Genomic DNA, 17,340 nt, shown 5'->3' with positions numbered 1-17,340 from the left:
AGGCAGACAGTGCCTGTGTCTATCAATAAAAACCTTGGCTGCTGTGTCTCTGTTAGACTTCCCTAGGTACAGATGTAGCACACAGGTCACTACATTGTTTGCTGCTGTAGAAGGGAGCATGCTTAGTGTATACCTTTACAGGAAGGAGAGAACATGAAGAAGCCCATGCACAGTTTTCTCCAGATTCCACCTGCCCTTTTCTCTTGCTGATAAATTCACTGTAATATAATTTACTGTAATAAAATTTAGCTACGAGTACGATTATATATGTGTGAGTGGTCTTGGGGACCTTGAAATAACTTCTTTCTTAGAGAAGGCTTCTGTAGGTGGCTGATTCCATCACATATATGTAGATTCTTCTTTTCTTATCTAGGATCTTAAGACTTGATTATGCTGAGGGTCGTTGTTACTGCTTAGTCCTATAACATATGGCTGCTTACTACATTCCACGACTTTAAACCAATGGACAATAAGCCTTCAGTGTTCCTAGGGAAATCTTCTTGAGGTTCTTAAGAGTAAAGGAATTTCTCAGTACCCACCAGGATAATGAAGGTGGGGACTTAAGTGGGGAGATGAATGTTGAAAAACCTCTCTCATTTTTTTGTTTCTGTTTTTTTTTCTCTTCTACCCCACCCCCCCCCCCCCCCCCCAGCCCAAGAGAAGGCAGAGGACTTAATGGGTCTTGGTCCAGATAGGGTTGAGCTGAGGAAGGCTAAGTTTTATGAGTTAGACCTGACATCTCACTTTAGACATTGGTAATTCAGGCAGCCCTGACATAGTTTTATGGCATTTGGGGCACATTAATGACATAACTTTCCTTATCTTTGTCTATCTACATGCCACAGTGGTGTTTATTCACCCCACTCACCTACATCAAGTCTAGGCTGTGAAACCTAGCCTATTGCTACTAAGTAGATTTTACTTCTCTTTTAATTATTTAATTCACTGTTTCATTCAGAAAACATTTGTTGAGCATCTACTGTTAATTAATATGTGCTCGGTAGGCCAGGTCAATAAGAAACAGGTGTTTTTTTTTAATGTTTTTATTTTATTTTTGGGAGACACAGAGAGCAAGCAGGGGAGGGGCAGAGAGCGAGAGAGGCAGTGACACAGAATCCAAAGTAGGCTCCAGGTTCTGAGCTGTCAGCACAGAGCCCAACGTGGGGCTCGAATCCACAAACTGCAAGATCATGACCTGAGCTGAAGTCAGACGCTCAACTGACTGAGCCACCCAGGTGCCCCAATAAGAAACAGTTTTAATGAGGTTGCCCAGGTGATCAGCATCAAGTCAGACTTGCTGCAAGTCCCCCTAGCTACTGTTGTAATGCAGGTCTGGTGACCAGACTCCTGCCATATTCAGATAGTCAAACCCAAGACTCCTGGGTGCCTATTCTCTTATCCATATCTAAACTTTGACCTTTTGCTGCTAGGCTGCGCCTAAGACTGGAGCCATAGCCCTGAGGCCCACTCTCAGGATTGCAGGTTGCCTCTGAGGACACCATCTGTGTCCTAGAGGGATCACGTCCCATGCAGTCCTCAGCCATCTCCCTTTGGGAGAAAGGTGGGAGGAACAAAATAGACAAGAAGAGAGTCTTGTCTACACTGGACTCTCCATGTACGGTTGGCTTCCAGTCTCCCTCTCTCTGATTTCTTTTTGCCTGCTAGTCTTGCTCTGCTTTCCTCTTTCTCATCTGTCTTAAGAATGTTATTAAGCCACCCCTGCCAAGAAGCTTCTGTCTGGATCTGCCTGGTTGTACTCCTCGTATCCAGGATATGGGTGAGCTGTTCCTGCCTTTTCTTACCTGGCCTGTATCATACTAATGGACCCGAACCCTGGGACATGGAGAGTTCCCAGCAGAGCTGAAAAGTAGGCAGCATTCCTTGCCCTTCCATCTCTCTTCCCACCCTCAGGAGGCTTTGATCAGAATCTTTTTCCATGTCCTAAAATAGCCTCTCTTTTCTTCAGTTAGACTGCCAGAATCTGGAGGTGTCTTAGCTAACTCAGTGTGGTGTTTAAATAGCACTGCAGCATTAGGGACAGGCCAGACCCCTCCCTGGTGGACAGTTGTGCTCCAGAAGATGAGCTGGTTAATTCTTATCTCTGTTTGGAGGAATGTATGTCCTCATGCTCAGGACACTGGGCTTTCTGGAGTTCATAGTTACCCACTCCTTTAGAGTGGTTTGCCATGGAGTAAAAATCATGGTATTGGCATTTTTTCAGCATCATGAAGCTGAAAATTTCTATCCTCGCTCCCTTTCCTTTGTGAAGTTATGTTCAAAACAACCATGTATAGGATAAGAGAAGAGAAAATTAGCATCAGTAGAGGGAATTCATGATGTTAGAACTATTGTTAAACCAGCTGTAAAATATTTTAAGAAGAAATTGGAAGAAGAAAAAGTCTTTACCTGTAATCATGCCACATTAACTATACTAGTTTGCTAGGGCTGCCATAACATAGTAGTCCACATTGATTTAAACAACTGAAATTTATTTTCTCACTGTTCTGGAGGCTAGACATCCAAGATGAAGGTTTCTTTTGAAGCCTTTCTTTTTGGCATGTAGGTGGCTGTCTTTTGGTGTCTTCACATAGTCTTCCCTTTGTACCTGTCTGTATCCTAATCTCTTTTTATAAGAACACCAGCCAGATTGATAGGAGTGGCCCACCCTAATCATCTTGTGTTAATAAAGGCCCTAGTTCCAAATTAACAGTCACATTCTGAGGTGCCTGAGATGAAGACTTCAGTATATGAATTTTAGGGGGACATAATTCAGCCCATAACACTAACCCTTTAGCTTTTTAATTTCTTGGGCCTCCTTTTTAGTCTTTAGCTATATTCACTTTATTGCTTTTTTATTTAAAAAAAATTTTTTTTAACATTTATTTTTGACAGACAGAGACAGAGAATGAGCAGGGGAGGGGCAGAGAGAAAGGGAGACACAGAATTCGAAGCAGGCTGCAGGCTCTGAGCTGTAGCACAGAGCCCAATGTGGGGCTTGAGCTCACAAACCACGAGATCATGACCTGAGCCGAAGTCGGACGCTTAACCGACTGAGCCACCTAGGTGCCCCGCTTTTTTCTTTTAATTTTTTTTAATGTTTATTTTTGAGAGAGAGAGCATGAGCAGGGGAGGGGCAGAGAGAGAGGGAGACACAGAGCCTGAAGCGGGGCTCGAACTCAAGAACTGTGAAATCATAAGCTGAGCCAGACGCTTAACCATCTGAGCCACCCAGGCACTCCACTTTATTGCTTTTTTCAAAAATAGCCCATATTTATTATTTTAATGGCTGCATGCCATATTTTCTATTGACAGATCAAAATTAAGGATTTCTCTGGTTAGGCTGTCTAGTTTTTCCCTTGTAAAATTGTGCGTTTATACACTTAGAATTTTGTCTAATTTTGAATTACATTCTTGTGTTAAATGTGGATAGGTCTTGATGTTTACTGCCCAACTGTTTTCAAAGGATTATACTTAGTTATGGTAGATAGCATTAGCAAGAGACCTTGTGCATGTTTATAGCTTCACTGTTGTTGGATTTTGTTTACTTTTTCTTGCTAACTCTGCAAGCATAAAAGGGGACCTTATTCTTTTGATTCTAAGATAATGATATTTTACGAATTAACCAAAAACCCATGAAACAGAAATGATGGTGTGACATTGTGCTCTTGTTTTCTGCTATGTGGAAACTTGAATTCAGGGTATTGTTGCTTGGGTACTGACTTCTAGCTGTGCCTGCTCTGGGTATCTTTTTTCTTTTGACAGTTGGGTCTAGGTGTGCACACAATCCTAACCCTCAAATAATTTATAACAAGTAGAAGTAGTCATAGGTGGGGGCTGGCCAGTTGTCCAGAAAGGAGCTGATGGTGGACCATATGGCTTTTCAATACAACTCCTCTGTGAAGATATTTAGCTGTTTTGCACTTTGTTGGCATGGGAATGGGAAGTACAAATAATTTTTTCTTCAGGCCCCCAAAGAACTCTCCATGAGTCTTGGCAGGTATGTGGAAATTTAGAAGGCAAAAAAGTGAAACATGCTCTAAGAAAATGAAAGCATCATGGGCACTTGCTGGGAGGTTACTTTCGGCAGAGATTTTAAATATGGAAGGTCTGGGAATGGGCATTTGTAAGTGCCAAGAGTAGTTGGTAAGGGAAGGTCATTTCAGATAGAAGAAAGCAAAGCACAGAAGAAAATGAGGAACAGCAGTAATAGGGTTCAGTAGAAATAGAGTATTTTGGGGGGCACCTGGGTGGCTCAATCAGTTAAGCGTCTGGCTTTGGCTCAGGTCATGATCTTGTGGTTTGTGAGTCTGAGCCCCACATCGGGCTCTGTGCTGACAGCTCAGGGCCTGGAGCCTGCTTCAGATTCTGTGTCTCTCCATCTCTCAGCTCTTCCCCTCCTTATGCTCTGTGTCTCTCTGTCTCTCAATAATAAATAAACGTTAAAAAAAAAAAAAGAAATAGAGTATTTTTTTTAGTTTTTTAAAATGTTTATTTAAAATTTTTTTAATGTTTATTTTATTTTTGACAGAGAGACAGAGCATGAGTGGGGGAGGGGCAGAGAGAGAGGGAGACACAGAATCCAAAGCAGGCTCCAGCCTCTGAGCTGTCAGCACAGATCCCGATGAGGGGCTCAAACTCACAGATCCACGAGATCATGACCTGAGCCGAAGTCGGACACTCAACCGACTGAGCCACCCAGGGGCCCCTAAAATGTTTATGTTAAATGTTTATTTTTGAGAGAAAGAGAGCACGTAAGAATAGGGGAGGGGCAGAGAGAGAGAGAAGGGGACAGAGGATCTGAAGCAGGCTCTACACTGATAGCAGAGATCCTGATGTGGGGCTTGAACCCACAAACTGTGAGATTGTGACCTGAGCTGAAGTCGGATGCTTAACCAACTGAGACACCCAGTGCCCCAGAAATATAGTATATTTAGAGAATGGAAATGAAAGTGGAGAAGAAAGCAGATGGCTTCATATGTAGTCCCAGACTCAAGAGTTTGTATTGAATTGATGAGACAGGGAAGAGCCCTTCAATATTTCAGGGCCAAGAGTAATGTGCATTAAGAAGATTATTATGACCATATTGTTTATATTGATGCCCTGAGGGAGTCTTGGAATTGACATGTCACTAGTTGTTTACTCCCCAAGAGAGCAAGAATGTTCTATTTCTTACTCCTTACTGCAGATTTTCTTTTCTGCCGCCTGTGTTTGCAGTTTGTACCTAGTGGGGGATGTGGTTGCCTTCAGTCCTTTCCACCAGCAGCTATTCCTATCTTTGATTTAAATTGCTGAAATTTATCTGTGCACTTCATTGTCCTCATTATTTATATATTTATTTGTTTTTGTATTTGCTTCTTTCATGTATCTTGGAATTTTGGGAAAAGGCTTGGCCTTTTGTGAACATTGCCAAGCCAGTCAGAACACTATTTATGTTTATGTGATAAAATACATGGTTGAGGCAAAAATCCTCAGATCTCACTTGCATTTATTGACTTAGTTCTGAGAGGCTCTATCTTTGCTGCTGAAGCTGTTCTCTTTTCCTGAATACTTCTGTGTGTAAAGCTGGTCTGGAAGCCTAGATTTAGGCCAGCCAAAGCTATATGTACTGTTATAAAAGCAAACGATGGTGACATTTGTTTATTCGTTCGTTTGTTCATTCATTCATTCAGTCTTTGAGTGCCTGCTGTGTGCCAGGCCTTGAAGGGACCTATTAGAGGGATTGAATGAGTAGACATTGTTTTTCTGTCATGGAGTTTGGCATGGAGATAGACAAGCATTAAACAAAAAATTACAAGTAAGTACAATTGAAAACGCTAACAAGTGCCAGGAAGCAAAAGTAAATGGTTTTTGTGAATACATTCATAATGTTTTACTACCATCACCACCATCCACCTTCAGAACTCTTTCATCTTGTAAAACTGAAACTCTAATTGCAATTGATTTTTGTATGTTGATCTTGTATCCTGCAACCTTGCTACACTTGTTTTTTAGTTTTAATATGTTTTTAGTTTTTTCTTTATATAAGATTATGTCATCTGCAAATATAGTTTTACTTTTTTTTTTTTCCAATCTGAATACCTTTTATTTCATTTTCGTATCTAATTGTCCTGGCTAGAACCCCCAGGACAATACTGGATAGAAGTGGTGAGAGTGGACATCTTTATTTTGTTCCTGTTCGGGGGCAACTTTCAGCCTTTTACCATTAAATATGATGTTAGTTCTGAGTGTTTTATAGATGCCCTTTTTCAAGTTGAGGAAGTTCTATTTCTAGTTTGTTGAGTGTTTTTATCATGAAGAAGTGTGGAATTTTTTCAGATGCTTTTTCTGAGCGAATAATGATCTGGATTTACCTTCCTGCCATAAAACAACTAGGAAAATGGACAAATATATGAAACCACTGATTTCATACACTGACAAGGAACACAGGACTATAATACCTGAGAGACGGAAGAAACAAAGTGAGCCCTATGACTGCCTGGTTTTCTGCCAAAAGACATATCTCAGACCACAGAAACAGGAAAGCTACAAAGCTAATTTAAAACTTTGCTAGGGCAGGTCTATAATAGCTTTTGCTACAGGGATAGTTTAATTCCACTGCTAAGGTATGGCCCTTTTGAGGTTTCTACTGAATGCTTTGAGGGCTTTCCACTCTGGCTGGGAGTAACTCAGACTCTTCTCGGCTATATATGAACTCTGGGAACTATTCAGTACGCAGTTCCCTGGTTGTTCTTTTCCAACTTCCTGGAATATCACCTATACTAGTGTGTGTTAGTATTCATCAAAAATTCAAGGGAACTCTTGCTATGATTTCTGGAGATTTTTTTGTTTAGCTCTCTCCTCTTCAGAATTTCCAGCTGCTTTAGACTTCCTGTATTCTTACTTCTATCTCCTCCACTTAGACCTGCATGACTGGGATGTCCTTTCCTGTTCTGTGGTCTGAGATATGTCTTTTGGCAGAAAACCAGGCAGTCATAGGGCTCACTTTGTTTCCTCTGCCTCTCAGGTATTATAGTCCTGTGCTCCTTGTCCAGTGTATGAAATCAGTGGTTTCATGTATTTGTCCATTTTCCTAGTTGTTTTATGGCAGGAAGGTAAATCCAGATCCTATTAATCTCTCATGGCCACAGGTAGAAGTTCTTGGATCACAAGATTTTATTGCTAGAGCAGACATTGCAAAAAAACTATCTGGTCATCCTTTTACATTTGAGAAAACTGAGACTTGGGGGAGAAGACTTATCAATATTGGCATAGTTTTATTTTTTTATTTTATTTTTATTTTATTTTATTATTTTTTTAATGTTTATTTATTTTTGAGAGAGACAGAGATAGGATGTGAGTGGGTTAGGGGCAGAGAGAGAGGGAGACACAGAATCCAAAGCAGGCTCCAGGCTCCAACCTGTCAGCACAGAGCCCGAGACGGGGCTCGAACTCATGAGCTGTGAGATCATGACCTGAGCCAAAGTCGGACGCTCAACCGACTAAGCCACCCAGGCGTCCCTTGGCATAATTTTAAGACATTAGCAAGATTCTGTGGATTTATATATATACACACACTTGCTGTTTTGTCCACGTTTTACAGAAGGAAATACAAAGTCAAAATGTTCAGATAGGTTTTGTCAGTTACCTTGGGTCACTTAGATAAGAAGTGCTAGAGTTGGAATGAAAATCACAACTCCGTACAGCTCCCCTGAGCATTGCCTGGTGAAACGATGTGTCAGGAATCAGAGACATGGATTTGTATGTGCTGTACTCTGCCAAGCACATGAGCTGGGCTCAAGAAACGGAGACTCATTCTTTGTGTGTAAAGGCTCATGGAGTGCTACTTGTGTTGGATGTTGTAGAAAGCCATGTTAATTGATCACAGCCAACAGAACATCTTTAATGAAACCCTCATCCAGGACTGCTTGTAGGAGCAGGTGCTGTTCCACATGCATCTGCAGCTCCATGTGAATCTTGTTACAATCACTGTTATCATGATAGCTCTCAGTCACTTAGGAAATGTTAGCTTATGTTCAGTGTTCTCCATGGATGGGGATAGTGCATTTGAGAAAGACAACTAAAAATCAGATTTAGGTGCGCCTGAGTGGCTCAGTCGGTTAAGTGTCTGGCTTTTGATTTTGGCTCAGGTCATGATCTTGCAGTTCATGGGTCAGAGCCCTGCATTGGGTTCTGTGCTGACAGTACAGAGCCTGCTTGGGATTCTCTCCCTCCCTCTCTCTCTACCCCTCCCCTGCTCATGCTTGCTCTCTCTCTCAAAATAAATAAATAAACTTAAAAAAAAAACCCAGATTTAACAGGTCACCTGGGTGGCTCAGTCAAATAAGCATCTGATTCTTGATCTCGGTTCAGGTCATGATTTTGTGGTTTGTGGGATCATGCACGGAGCCTGCTTGAGATTCTCTCTCCCTCTCTCTCTGCCCCTCCTCCTCCAATAAAATAAACTAAAAAGGGGGGGGGGATTTTTAAAAAACAGATTTAACGAAACACTGCCACTAATACTTAAAGCTTAATCTCCTGTTCTCAGGGAATTTTGTTTCTCTATAAAGACTATTCCCAGAGGTTTCAGATAACAAAAGTTGTATTCTTTTAAAAACTCATTAATTATCCAACATGTAATGCTATTATTGGTAGGTTTATTTTGACCTAAATATTTTACCTACACCCACTGTTATGTTTTGACTTTTCATCTGCAGTTCTCTCTGCCCGATGGTTCAGACTTGTGGGGGCACCTTGTTTTCTCCTTGGTTTGGCATTTCTTTACCTTGGCAGTCTAAATTCACCTTGTGGTTTCTCTTTTAATAGCCTTCGGTTAAAGTATTGTCAAGAGTTCTTAGCAAAGTCTAAGTGAGTTACCTTTGTTGCCTCCTGGTCGTCCATTGACTTATCAACTTCCTCAAAGTGTTGCCCAGAGCCCCTTTGGATCCTTTTTGTAAATGGCCACCACTGTCAGATTTTGAGCTTAACAACCTTTAATAATGCAGGATCTACTCCCCTTTACCACCTAAAAACAACCAACTTTTTAGTTGATTGTAAAATTCTGAAAAAAAATCAGTGTTTTTTCTTTTCATTTTTTAAATTAAGAAAAAATTTAATGTTTATTTTTGAGAGACAGACTGCAAGCAGGGGAGGGGCAGAGAGGGAGGGAGACACAGAATCCGAAGCAGGCTCCAGGCTCTGAGCTGTCAGCACAGCTCAAACACATGAACTGTGAGATCATGACTTGAGCCGAAGTCGGACACTTAACCAACTGAGCCACCCAGGCGCCCCTCTTTTCATTCTTTTAAATTGCAGCATTAATGCTTTATTCTGCATTAGGACTTTGACCTCTCTGTGTCTCAGTTTCTTCATCCATAGAATGAAGATAATAAATAGTGCACTATTGTGAGGATTAGATAAATACAAACCAGCACCTCACATGTGATCAATGTTCAATAACTATTGACTATTAGTATTTGGAGACTGGCACCCAGCGGAACTGATTTTCCCTTGTCTGATATGTTATGACTTCTATAGGACCCGGGTTCAAGTCTTCACTTTTTTTCCCCCTACAAGAGTCCCAGTGTCCAAGGCCATTTTGCATCAGAGCCTAGACCTGCTGCCAGGCTTTTGGGGGCCCTCATCATTTAGTTTCTGACCTGTATTATTCACTAGTTGTGGCCTTTTTATTGGTTGTATAACTCTGGCTGGATTGTAAGGATTGTGAGAGTGTGACTACATATTATACATGACTTAACCTGATTATTCTTCCATCCATCCCCCTGTTCATTTAATGATGCAGCAAATATTTGTTCAGTGCCAATTGCATGCCAGCACTGTGCCCAGTACTGGTTATATGACAAATGACACCACATAGTTAAGCCCTACAGTAGGATGGCTGGGTTCCAGTGGTCCTCTTTCTTTTTACTTTCCTTCCTATCTCATTAAATCCCTGTGACTTCAGCCCCTTTAGTTCCACTAAATAGTTGTTAAGTTTCTGGAACGTGTAGGTTGCATCAGATACAGTGATGTGGGGGGCAGTGATGAGGCGAACACAGTCCTGTCTGCAGTGAATGGAAGATAAGTATACAAGTAACTCTGAAATAAGACTTTTCAAAAGATAATTATGTCAAGAAAATTACGTTATTCTTGGTGGGCTATTGAGAGGTGTGATGGGAAAGATCTTAGCACATTACTGGGGTCTGAGAAAGCTTTGAGAAATGGGAGACAGGATCTTGGAAGGATGGATAGAATTTTTGTAGGGGAGATAAGGCAGGTTGAATGAAATGTTAAAGATGGGTGAAAACCATGGAAAAGGCCAGGTAGGGAGAAGTGAGCTCGGTATTCAGGGCCCGGGTGTTTGGGGCAAATTGGGAAGGACCTTCATTGCCAGGTTGGGAGTGTGCATTGAGTGTTCACTGGGGTGGGGAGTTGTTGAAGGTGCATGAGCTGGGAGTAGTAATATTGGAGTAGGGAGAGACAAAAGTCAGAGAGGATCTAGTTAAGAGCCTGTTGTCTAAGATTGTACTTAACCTGTCTGGGCCTAGTCGCCTAACCTATTAAACAAAGATAGGATTACACATGATCTGCCTGAAAGGGGACATTTGGCAGATGAGTGTGCAACTTCTTTCAGCTCTCCATCTCTGATTCTGCTTACATTTGGGAGTTGTGAGAGGTCTTCAGGTCTGAAATCCAAGTGAGCATCATCTCAGTGAAGTAGTTGAACTTGCATCATGTATTCTGGATGTCTTTAGAGAAATTATGCTCAATGAAAAGAAAAGCTCACCTTCCATTTTTCGTGTGGTTTTTTTTGTTGTTGTTAATGAAGTAATTTAATAAGTTTGCTTTTTATTTACACAGAGCTGTGAAATATTTTCAAGACCATTTTGTGAGATTAAACTTTATATTCCTGGGTCTCGTTTCACGTGGTACCTGCTTCAGTCTTTGCCGTGCCTGTGTGCAGTCACAGGTGTCTTTGTCAGGGCTGAAACTTTCCTACTTGGTTTGAGACTCCTGGGGAAATTGTAGTTACTGGGGCGGGGAGGGGGAGTTGTAGTTAAATAGGAGTTATTTTAGGGTACCTGGCTGGCTCAGTCGGTGGAGTGTGCAACTCTTGATCTTGGGGTTGTAAGTTTGAGCCCCACAGATTACTTAAAAATAAAATATTTAAAAAACAAATAGGAGTTGATTCACTGATATTAAGATGTTGGAGTTAAAGAAGTTGTGAGACTGTCTCCTTGGCTTTGGCTTTGCATTGCTATTAGAGTACAAGCCAGGCTCCCAGTCTCTACCTGAACTTGGACTTCTGGGCATCCCTGCTTTCTCTTTCCCATTGTATTGTCTCTCCAGCGGCCTCTGCCAGAATGCTTTAGATTTCTAATTATTTCTTTACAATCATTCTAAGAGAAAGATTACTAAGACAAAGAACGTTACTTCTCTTCAGGTTAGAAGGTGCTTCTCTTTCTGGATTGTGTATTTGCCCTTTTAAAATATGCTTTCTTTTTTTAAATTGCAATGATAATTGATATTTTCAAAGCAAGTCTCAAGCATTGCACTTGATCTCCTTTGCCGTTAGAATATCCCAAGAAACTGTATGAATGTCAGTGAATGACTTCTCATTGGTTCCATAACAGAACAGCAAAGTTGAGGCCTGATGTGTCTGAATGCTCTGCTCAAGGATTCTTATGGCAGGGATTTTCAAGGTGAATAGGCATCACCTATTTTCCTATTCATAACAAATCCAGATTTTTAGTTCCTTTATGTCAGGTATTTACTGTTTTGAAAATAATTCTAAGTTCTCCATATATTCAATAAATTGCTGATTTACTGCCTATCTGCTTCTGCTAGCCACTCTTATGGCATATCCAGTAACAACAGATATTGTTTATTAAATGCATAGTATGTATTATGCACTGTCCTAAGTGCTTTACCCACATTTCATCTCCCCCCTCTCCCACATTTAATCTTTTAATGAACAGTATGGGAGGCATTGCGACTGTAGGTAGGTTTGGGTAAAGTGCTTTTGAGTACCACTGAGTAGTGGAGATCTGTGATTATTCTGACTCTGAAATGCAGACGTTGGCTCTTGTGCTTTACTTCCTCTGTGTGTACATCATTTTAACACTTGGCCCAAGCTTCTCAGTGCATATATGTTTTGGGAGCATGTGCATGATCATTTCAGAAGCTGGAGATGATCTTTTTATGACCTTTGAATTGGAAAAGAATGACTTACTGGTTATATAGACTCATTGGTGTTTATGCTATTGTTTATATCTTATATTCTGAATGTGGGTTTATATATTTTTTTAATCTATGGGTTTTTGGTTGTTGTTGTTGGTGGTCTCATTTTCTAGGTCCAAAAGCTGCTTTGTATGTGCCCAGTAGATTTCCATGGGATCTTCCAATTGGATGAACGACGGAGAGATGCAGTGATTGCATTGGGCATTTTTCTCGTTGAATCTGATCTTCAGGTATGTCTTTACTACATTAAAAGTGTTTCTGTAAAAGGGGGAATGTAATTAGAATTTAAATTTGTACCTGGTTATATTTACCTGAAGCAGTACTAGAAGAATGCATACAAACCTAATAAAGGTGGTTAGTGATAGTGAGGCAGAGTAGGTGGAACAGGTTGGGGTGTGTGATTTAATTAATTTAGTTAATGTATACCTTCTTAGGAAATTTTGTTTTTTGAATTGTGTGAATATATTAAGTTAAAATTTATATATATATATATATATATACACACACACACACATATATATATATACATACATATAAATATATATAATGGATTTTGATTGTTGTGTTTTGCCAGAAAGTTAGTTAAAATGCTTGTGAAATAATTGTGTGCCTTCCAGGGTAGACTTGATTTTTAATCTAAGGTCAAACATTTATCGGTCAAACTCAGAGTAACCATTTTTTTTTCCTTGTGAAAAGATAGGGTTCTTTGAGATAATTTTGACATAATACCATCTTTTTCAGAACTGTGATAGGTATAGGTACGCCTGGCTGGCTACGTTGGTGAAGCATGTGATTCTTCATCTTGGGGTTGTAAGTTCGAGCCCCACATTAGGTATAGAAATTACTTACAAATAAAAAAAAAATCTTAAAAAAAAAGAACTGTGATAGATATAACTTTTAGAGTACATGTTACTGTGTCCTTTAGAGGTAATTTAAAAATCAATGTTGTGGCTCCAATAGAAAATGATGTGGCCATTTTTTTTGTTTTTTGTTTTTTTAGTACTTCCCAAAGCTAATTAAAGCAAATGATTAATCACTGAATACAGACTCTTTTATTTATTTATTGTTATCATTATCAAGAATCACTTTTAATTCCATGTTTAATCATGCTGTGCTAGGAAAAAAATGATGTCTGATATTTGAATTTTTATTTATCTAAAAACGCTTATGTGTTCTGGAATTCTACTTCAACAAGGATTAATATTTTTGACAGAATAGTTATGCATTTGTAAAAAAATAAGCATTTTAATTTTAGAGTAATATTTAAAAAATTAAATAGGTTATTTGATCAGGGCCCCATGAAAAACCAAAATTAGATGCACATAAACTGCATTTTAATTATTCTATTTATTTATAAGTGTGAAAAGAAAAAATCATTTCTACTTTTCTATTTGCAAAGTCCTTTTTAAATTAAATTAAATTTATTTAAATTTAAGTATAAACAAGGAAAATGATTTTTAAAATAATTTGTATGAGAAACTGCTGTTCAAATGTGTATTAATTGAAAATACCTTTGGCAAACTTTACTTAACAGACTGACCTAAAGATTGACCTTAATAGATTGACCCTAATACTTGTAGTAGGCTTTTTAGGGTGGCATAGAAGAGATGAATACAAATTGCCTTTGGTGTAATTTGGGTTCCTGGTAAGGATTGGCAGGACTTGGGGTGGCAGCTGATGTCCCTTGAGCCATACAGTCTGCCAGTGTTTCCAGGAATCCTGTTGGCCTCATGGACACTAGGAAAGGAGCCCAGCACTCTTTGCCAGCCCTCTGAGCCCTAGTAACCAGCTTTCTCTTGGTTCACCTGGTGTTGATATTCCCTGCCTCCATCCAGGATGGACTGTGCTACTGGCCTCCACGTCTAGTCAGTGGGCCACGCTGGCAGCTGCTGTGGCCATAGTAGCAGGTGTAGTTTACTACCAGGGCGCCTGGGTGGCTCAGTCGGTTGAGCGTCCGACTTCGGCTGAGGTCATGATCTCACTGCTTATGAGTTCGAGCCCTGCGTCGGGCTCTGTGCTGACAGCTCGGAGCCTGGAGCCTGTTTTGGATTCTGTGTCTCCCTCTCTCTCTGCCCCTAACCTACTTGCATTGTCTCTGTCTTTCTCAAGAATAAATGAACATTAAAAAAAAAATTTTTTTTTTTAATGAAAAGAAGTAGTTTACTACCACATGCTACAAAAGCCATAACAGGTTATATGGGGCAGAACACCTGGGGTCACTTCCTCTGCAGGGAGCCTGGCTGTGCACATCCTTCAGAGTTTTGTGCGTATTAGTACACTGGGATCCTGGACAGATGTAACCAACTCCTTTATGTGATTCAGAGGAAAAGTTTTGCATTTGGTAAAGAAAGTTCTCTATTTGTCATGGTTATTTATTGTGGTGTAACAAACTACCCCAAAACTTGGTGGCTTAATACAACAGATTTGTTTATTTGTTTTTTTTCTCGTGAATCTGCAATTTAATTAGAGCTCAGAAGAGTCATTTGTCTCTGCTCCATTCAGTGTCACATGGTGGGCTTGAAAGCTGGAGGCTGGAATCACCTGAGAAGACTCGTTCATGCACATGTGTGGGCGTGGATCCTGGCTGTTGCTGGGACCTAAGCTGGGGCTCTTAGCCAGGGCACCCCTATGTACATGACCTCTCCATGTGGCCTGGGCTATATCACTTTTTTTTTTAATTTATTTTTGAGAGAGAGAGTGTGTGTGTGAGCAGCAGAGGGGCAGAGAAAGAGGGAGACACAGAATCCAAACCAAGCTCCAGGCTCTGTCAGCACAGAGCCTGACGTAGGACTTGAACCCGTGAACCCAGATCACTACCTGAGCTGAAGTTGGGTGCTCAACCAACTGAGCCACCAGGCGCCCCTTTTTAAAAAAATTTTTAAAAAATGTTTAACGTTTATTTATTTTTGAGAAAGAGACAGAGTGCGAGTAGGGGAAGGGCAGCAAGAGAGGGAGACACAGAATCTGAAGTAGGCTGCAGGCTCTGAGCTGGTAGCACAGAGCCTGATGTGGGGCTCGAACCCACAAACTGCAAGATCATGACCTGAGCCGAAGTCAGATGCTCAACCGACTGAGCCACCCAGGCGCCCCTGTCTGTCTGTCACAACATAGTGTCTGGGTCCCAAGGGCATGTGTCCTGAGAGAAAGGCAGATGGATGCTGCACTGCTTTTTTAACCTAACTTAGGAAGTCAGTCTCATTTATACCACAGCTGACCCTTGAACAATGTAGGGTTTAGGGGCACTGACCCCCTGTGCCATTGAAAATCCACATATAATTTTGATTCTCCCAAAATTTAACTATTAATAGCCTACTATTGACCAGAAGCCTTACTGAAAACAATAAACCAGAGAAAAGAAAATGTTATTAAGAAAAACTGTAAGGAAGAGAAAATACATTTACAATAGTGTAAAAAAGCCATATATAAGTGGACCCGTGTACTTCAAACCCTTGTTGTTTGAGGATCAGCTGTACTTTCTAAAAACACCAGAAGCAAGTCACTAAGGCAGCCCATTTTCTAGAGAAAGTGAATTTGACTCCACCTTTCAGTTGGAGTGTCACAGAATTTGGAGTCATGTTTTCTTTTTCTTTTTCTTTTTTTTTTTTGAGAGAGAAAGAGCATGAGCAGAGAATGGGTAGAGAGAGAGGGAAAAAGAGGATCCGAAGCAGGCGCCATGCTGACAGCAGCAAGCTCGATGTGGGGCTTGAACCCAAGAATTGTGAGATCATGACCTAAGCTGAAGTCAGATGCTTAACTAATTGAGCCACCCAGGAACCCCGTGGAGTCATGTTTTCAATATCACCACATGTGTTTATCAGTGTTTCAGAACCAAATGGTATTCCTCTTCTCAGGAGCACTTACCTAATCCTTAACTGGAGCAGTTATAAGTAGGGAAACAGCCAAAAGAGCCAGTCATAGAAGATTGTGAAGTTACATGTTGACTGGCTAGTTTGGAAACTAGAAGAAAGTAGTTTTTGTATTGGCTAACGATGGCTATTAAGTCTAAGGCTCAGATTGAGAGAAGCAAAAGGAAACATGAAGCAGAAAATTAAGAAAAAAAAGAAAAAAGAAAAGGGGACAAAGGCCATGAATAACAGAAGTATCACCAAGTTTAAAAGTTTCTGGCTGTGAGCTTCCCTCAGTCCAGAGGATCTGATCCTGGGGCCCACTGAAAGGCTTGAGGGCTTTCTGAATACTCTTACTGAGGCAGTTTTGAGAGTGTGTGCTCACACATACCTTCTGGAGAGGCCCTCGTAGGGGCCCAATGTCCAGAGGAGGCCAGAACCAGGCTGGACATTCAGAGCAGAAGAGCAGGTTGTGCAGGCTTATGGGATGACCTCGGACGCCCCCTGCTGCCACCACATGGAAATAGGAAGGGTGCAATGCCATAGGACCATCCATATTTGAGATGATTTGGATGTGTATGCTTTGCTTTAGGCTTAGTACTAAAAAGCTACCAGCCACACATTTGTATTAAATGTGTTTGTTTGTTTTTTTAAGCATAAAGATTCCGTGGTTCCTTACCTTCTCCGACTGCTTAAAGGTCTTCCGAAAGTGTATTGGGTAGAAGAAAGCACAGCTCGGAAAGGCAGAGGTAATTTTGTATAACGTTTTCCCTGAATTCAGGGAAGAACATGTATGCTCACAGTCTGTAAAGATCAAGTGTTTAATCATGTTAATGCATCAAGTACAGTGTTTCTAGCTGGTTCCACTCCTGGCTGTGGGACAGCTGCCTGCCTGCAGCAACATGGGCTATGCTTACTCACTGTTGTCCAGAGTCCATGGTGAAGGTGGGGCAAAGGCAAGGCTGAGAAAACTGACTTTGTATTGTACTCTGGGAGTGAACAGGAACTTGGAGACCTGCGGGAACCTTTTCTCATGTCTCATTGCCAGAATTGGGTCCCCTGCCCATCCCTGAACCTGTCTTTCTTACCCTTCGATGAATAGGCTCACTCCTGGAGTGAGGCCAGTTCTCCAGATTTCATCACTGCTTCTCAAAAAGGAAGGGTGAGATGTATGTCCAGGATTTGAACACCATGTCCACTATAAATAATAAATAGTTTATCATTTTGTTGCTGTTGGCTGAGTTTTAAATTTTGCACCTTTAAGCCTGCTATGTGCCAA

General features: G+C 40.8%; 1 protein-coding gene across 1 annotated transcript in view; it reads left to right on the top strand.

Annotated features, from left to right (window-relative positions):
* Positions 1–17,340, top strand: part of PI4KA (phosphatidylinositol 4-kinase alpha) — a 111,428-nt gene that overhangs the window by 2,803 nt on the left and 91,285 nt on the right. The window contains exons 2-3 of the mRNA XM_015088453.3: positions 12,330–12,446; positions 16,717–16,810. Coding sequence (XP_014943939.2) covers positions 12,330–12,446; positions 16,717–16,810 — 211 coding nt within the window. The remainder of the gene's footprint in view (positions 1–12,329; positions 12,447–16,716; positions 16,811–17,340) is intronic.

This window comes from Acinonyx jubatus, chromosome D3 (genome assembly GCF_027475565.1).
Source record: "Acinonyx jubatus isolate Ajub_Pintada_27869175 chromosome D3, VMU_Ajub_asm_v1.0, whole genome shotgun sequence".
Classification (NCBI taxonomy): Eukaryota; Metazoa; Chordata; class Mammalia; order Carnivora; family Felidae; genus Acinonyx; species Acinonyx jubatus.
The sequence above is the reverse complement of the archived record's forward strand: the minus strand, read 5'-3'. Positions and strand labels throughout refer to the sequence as shown.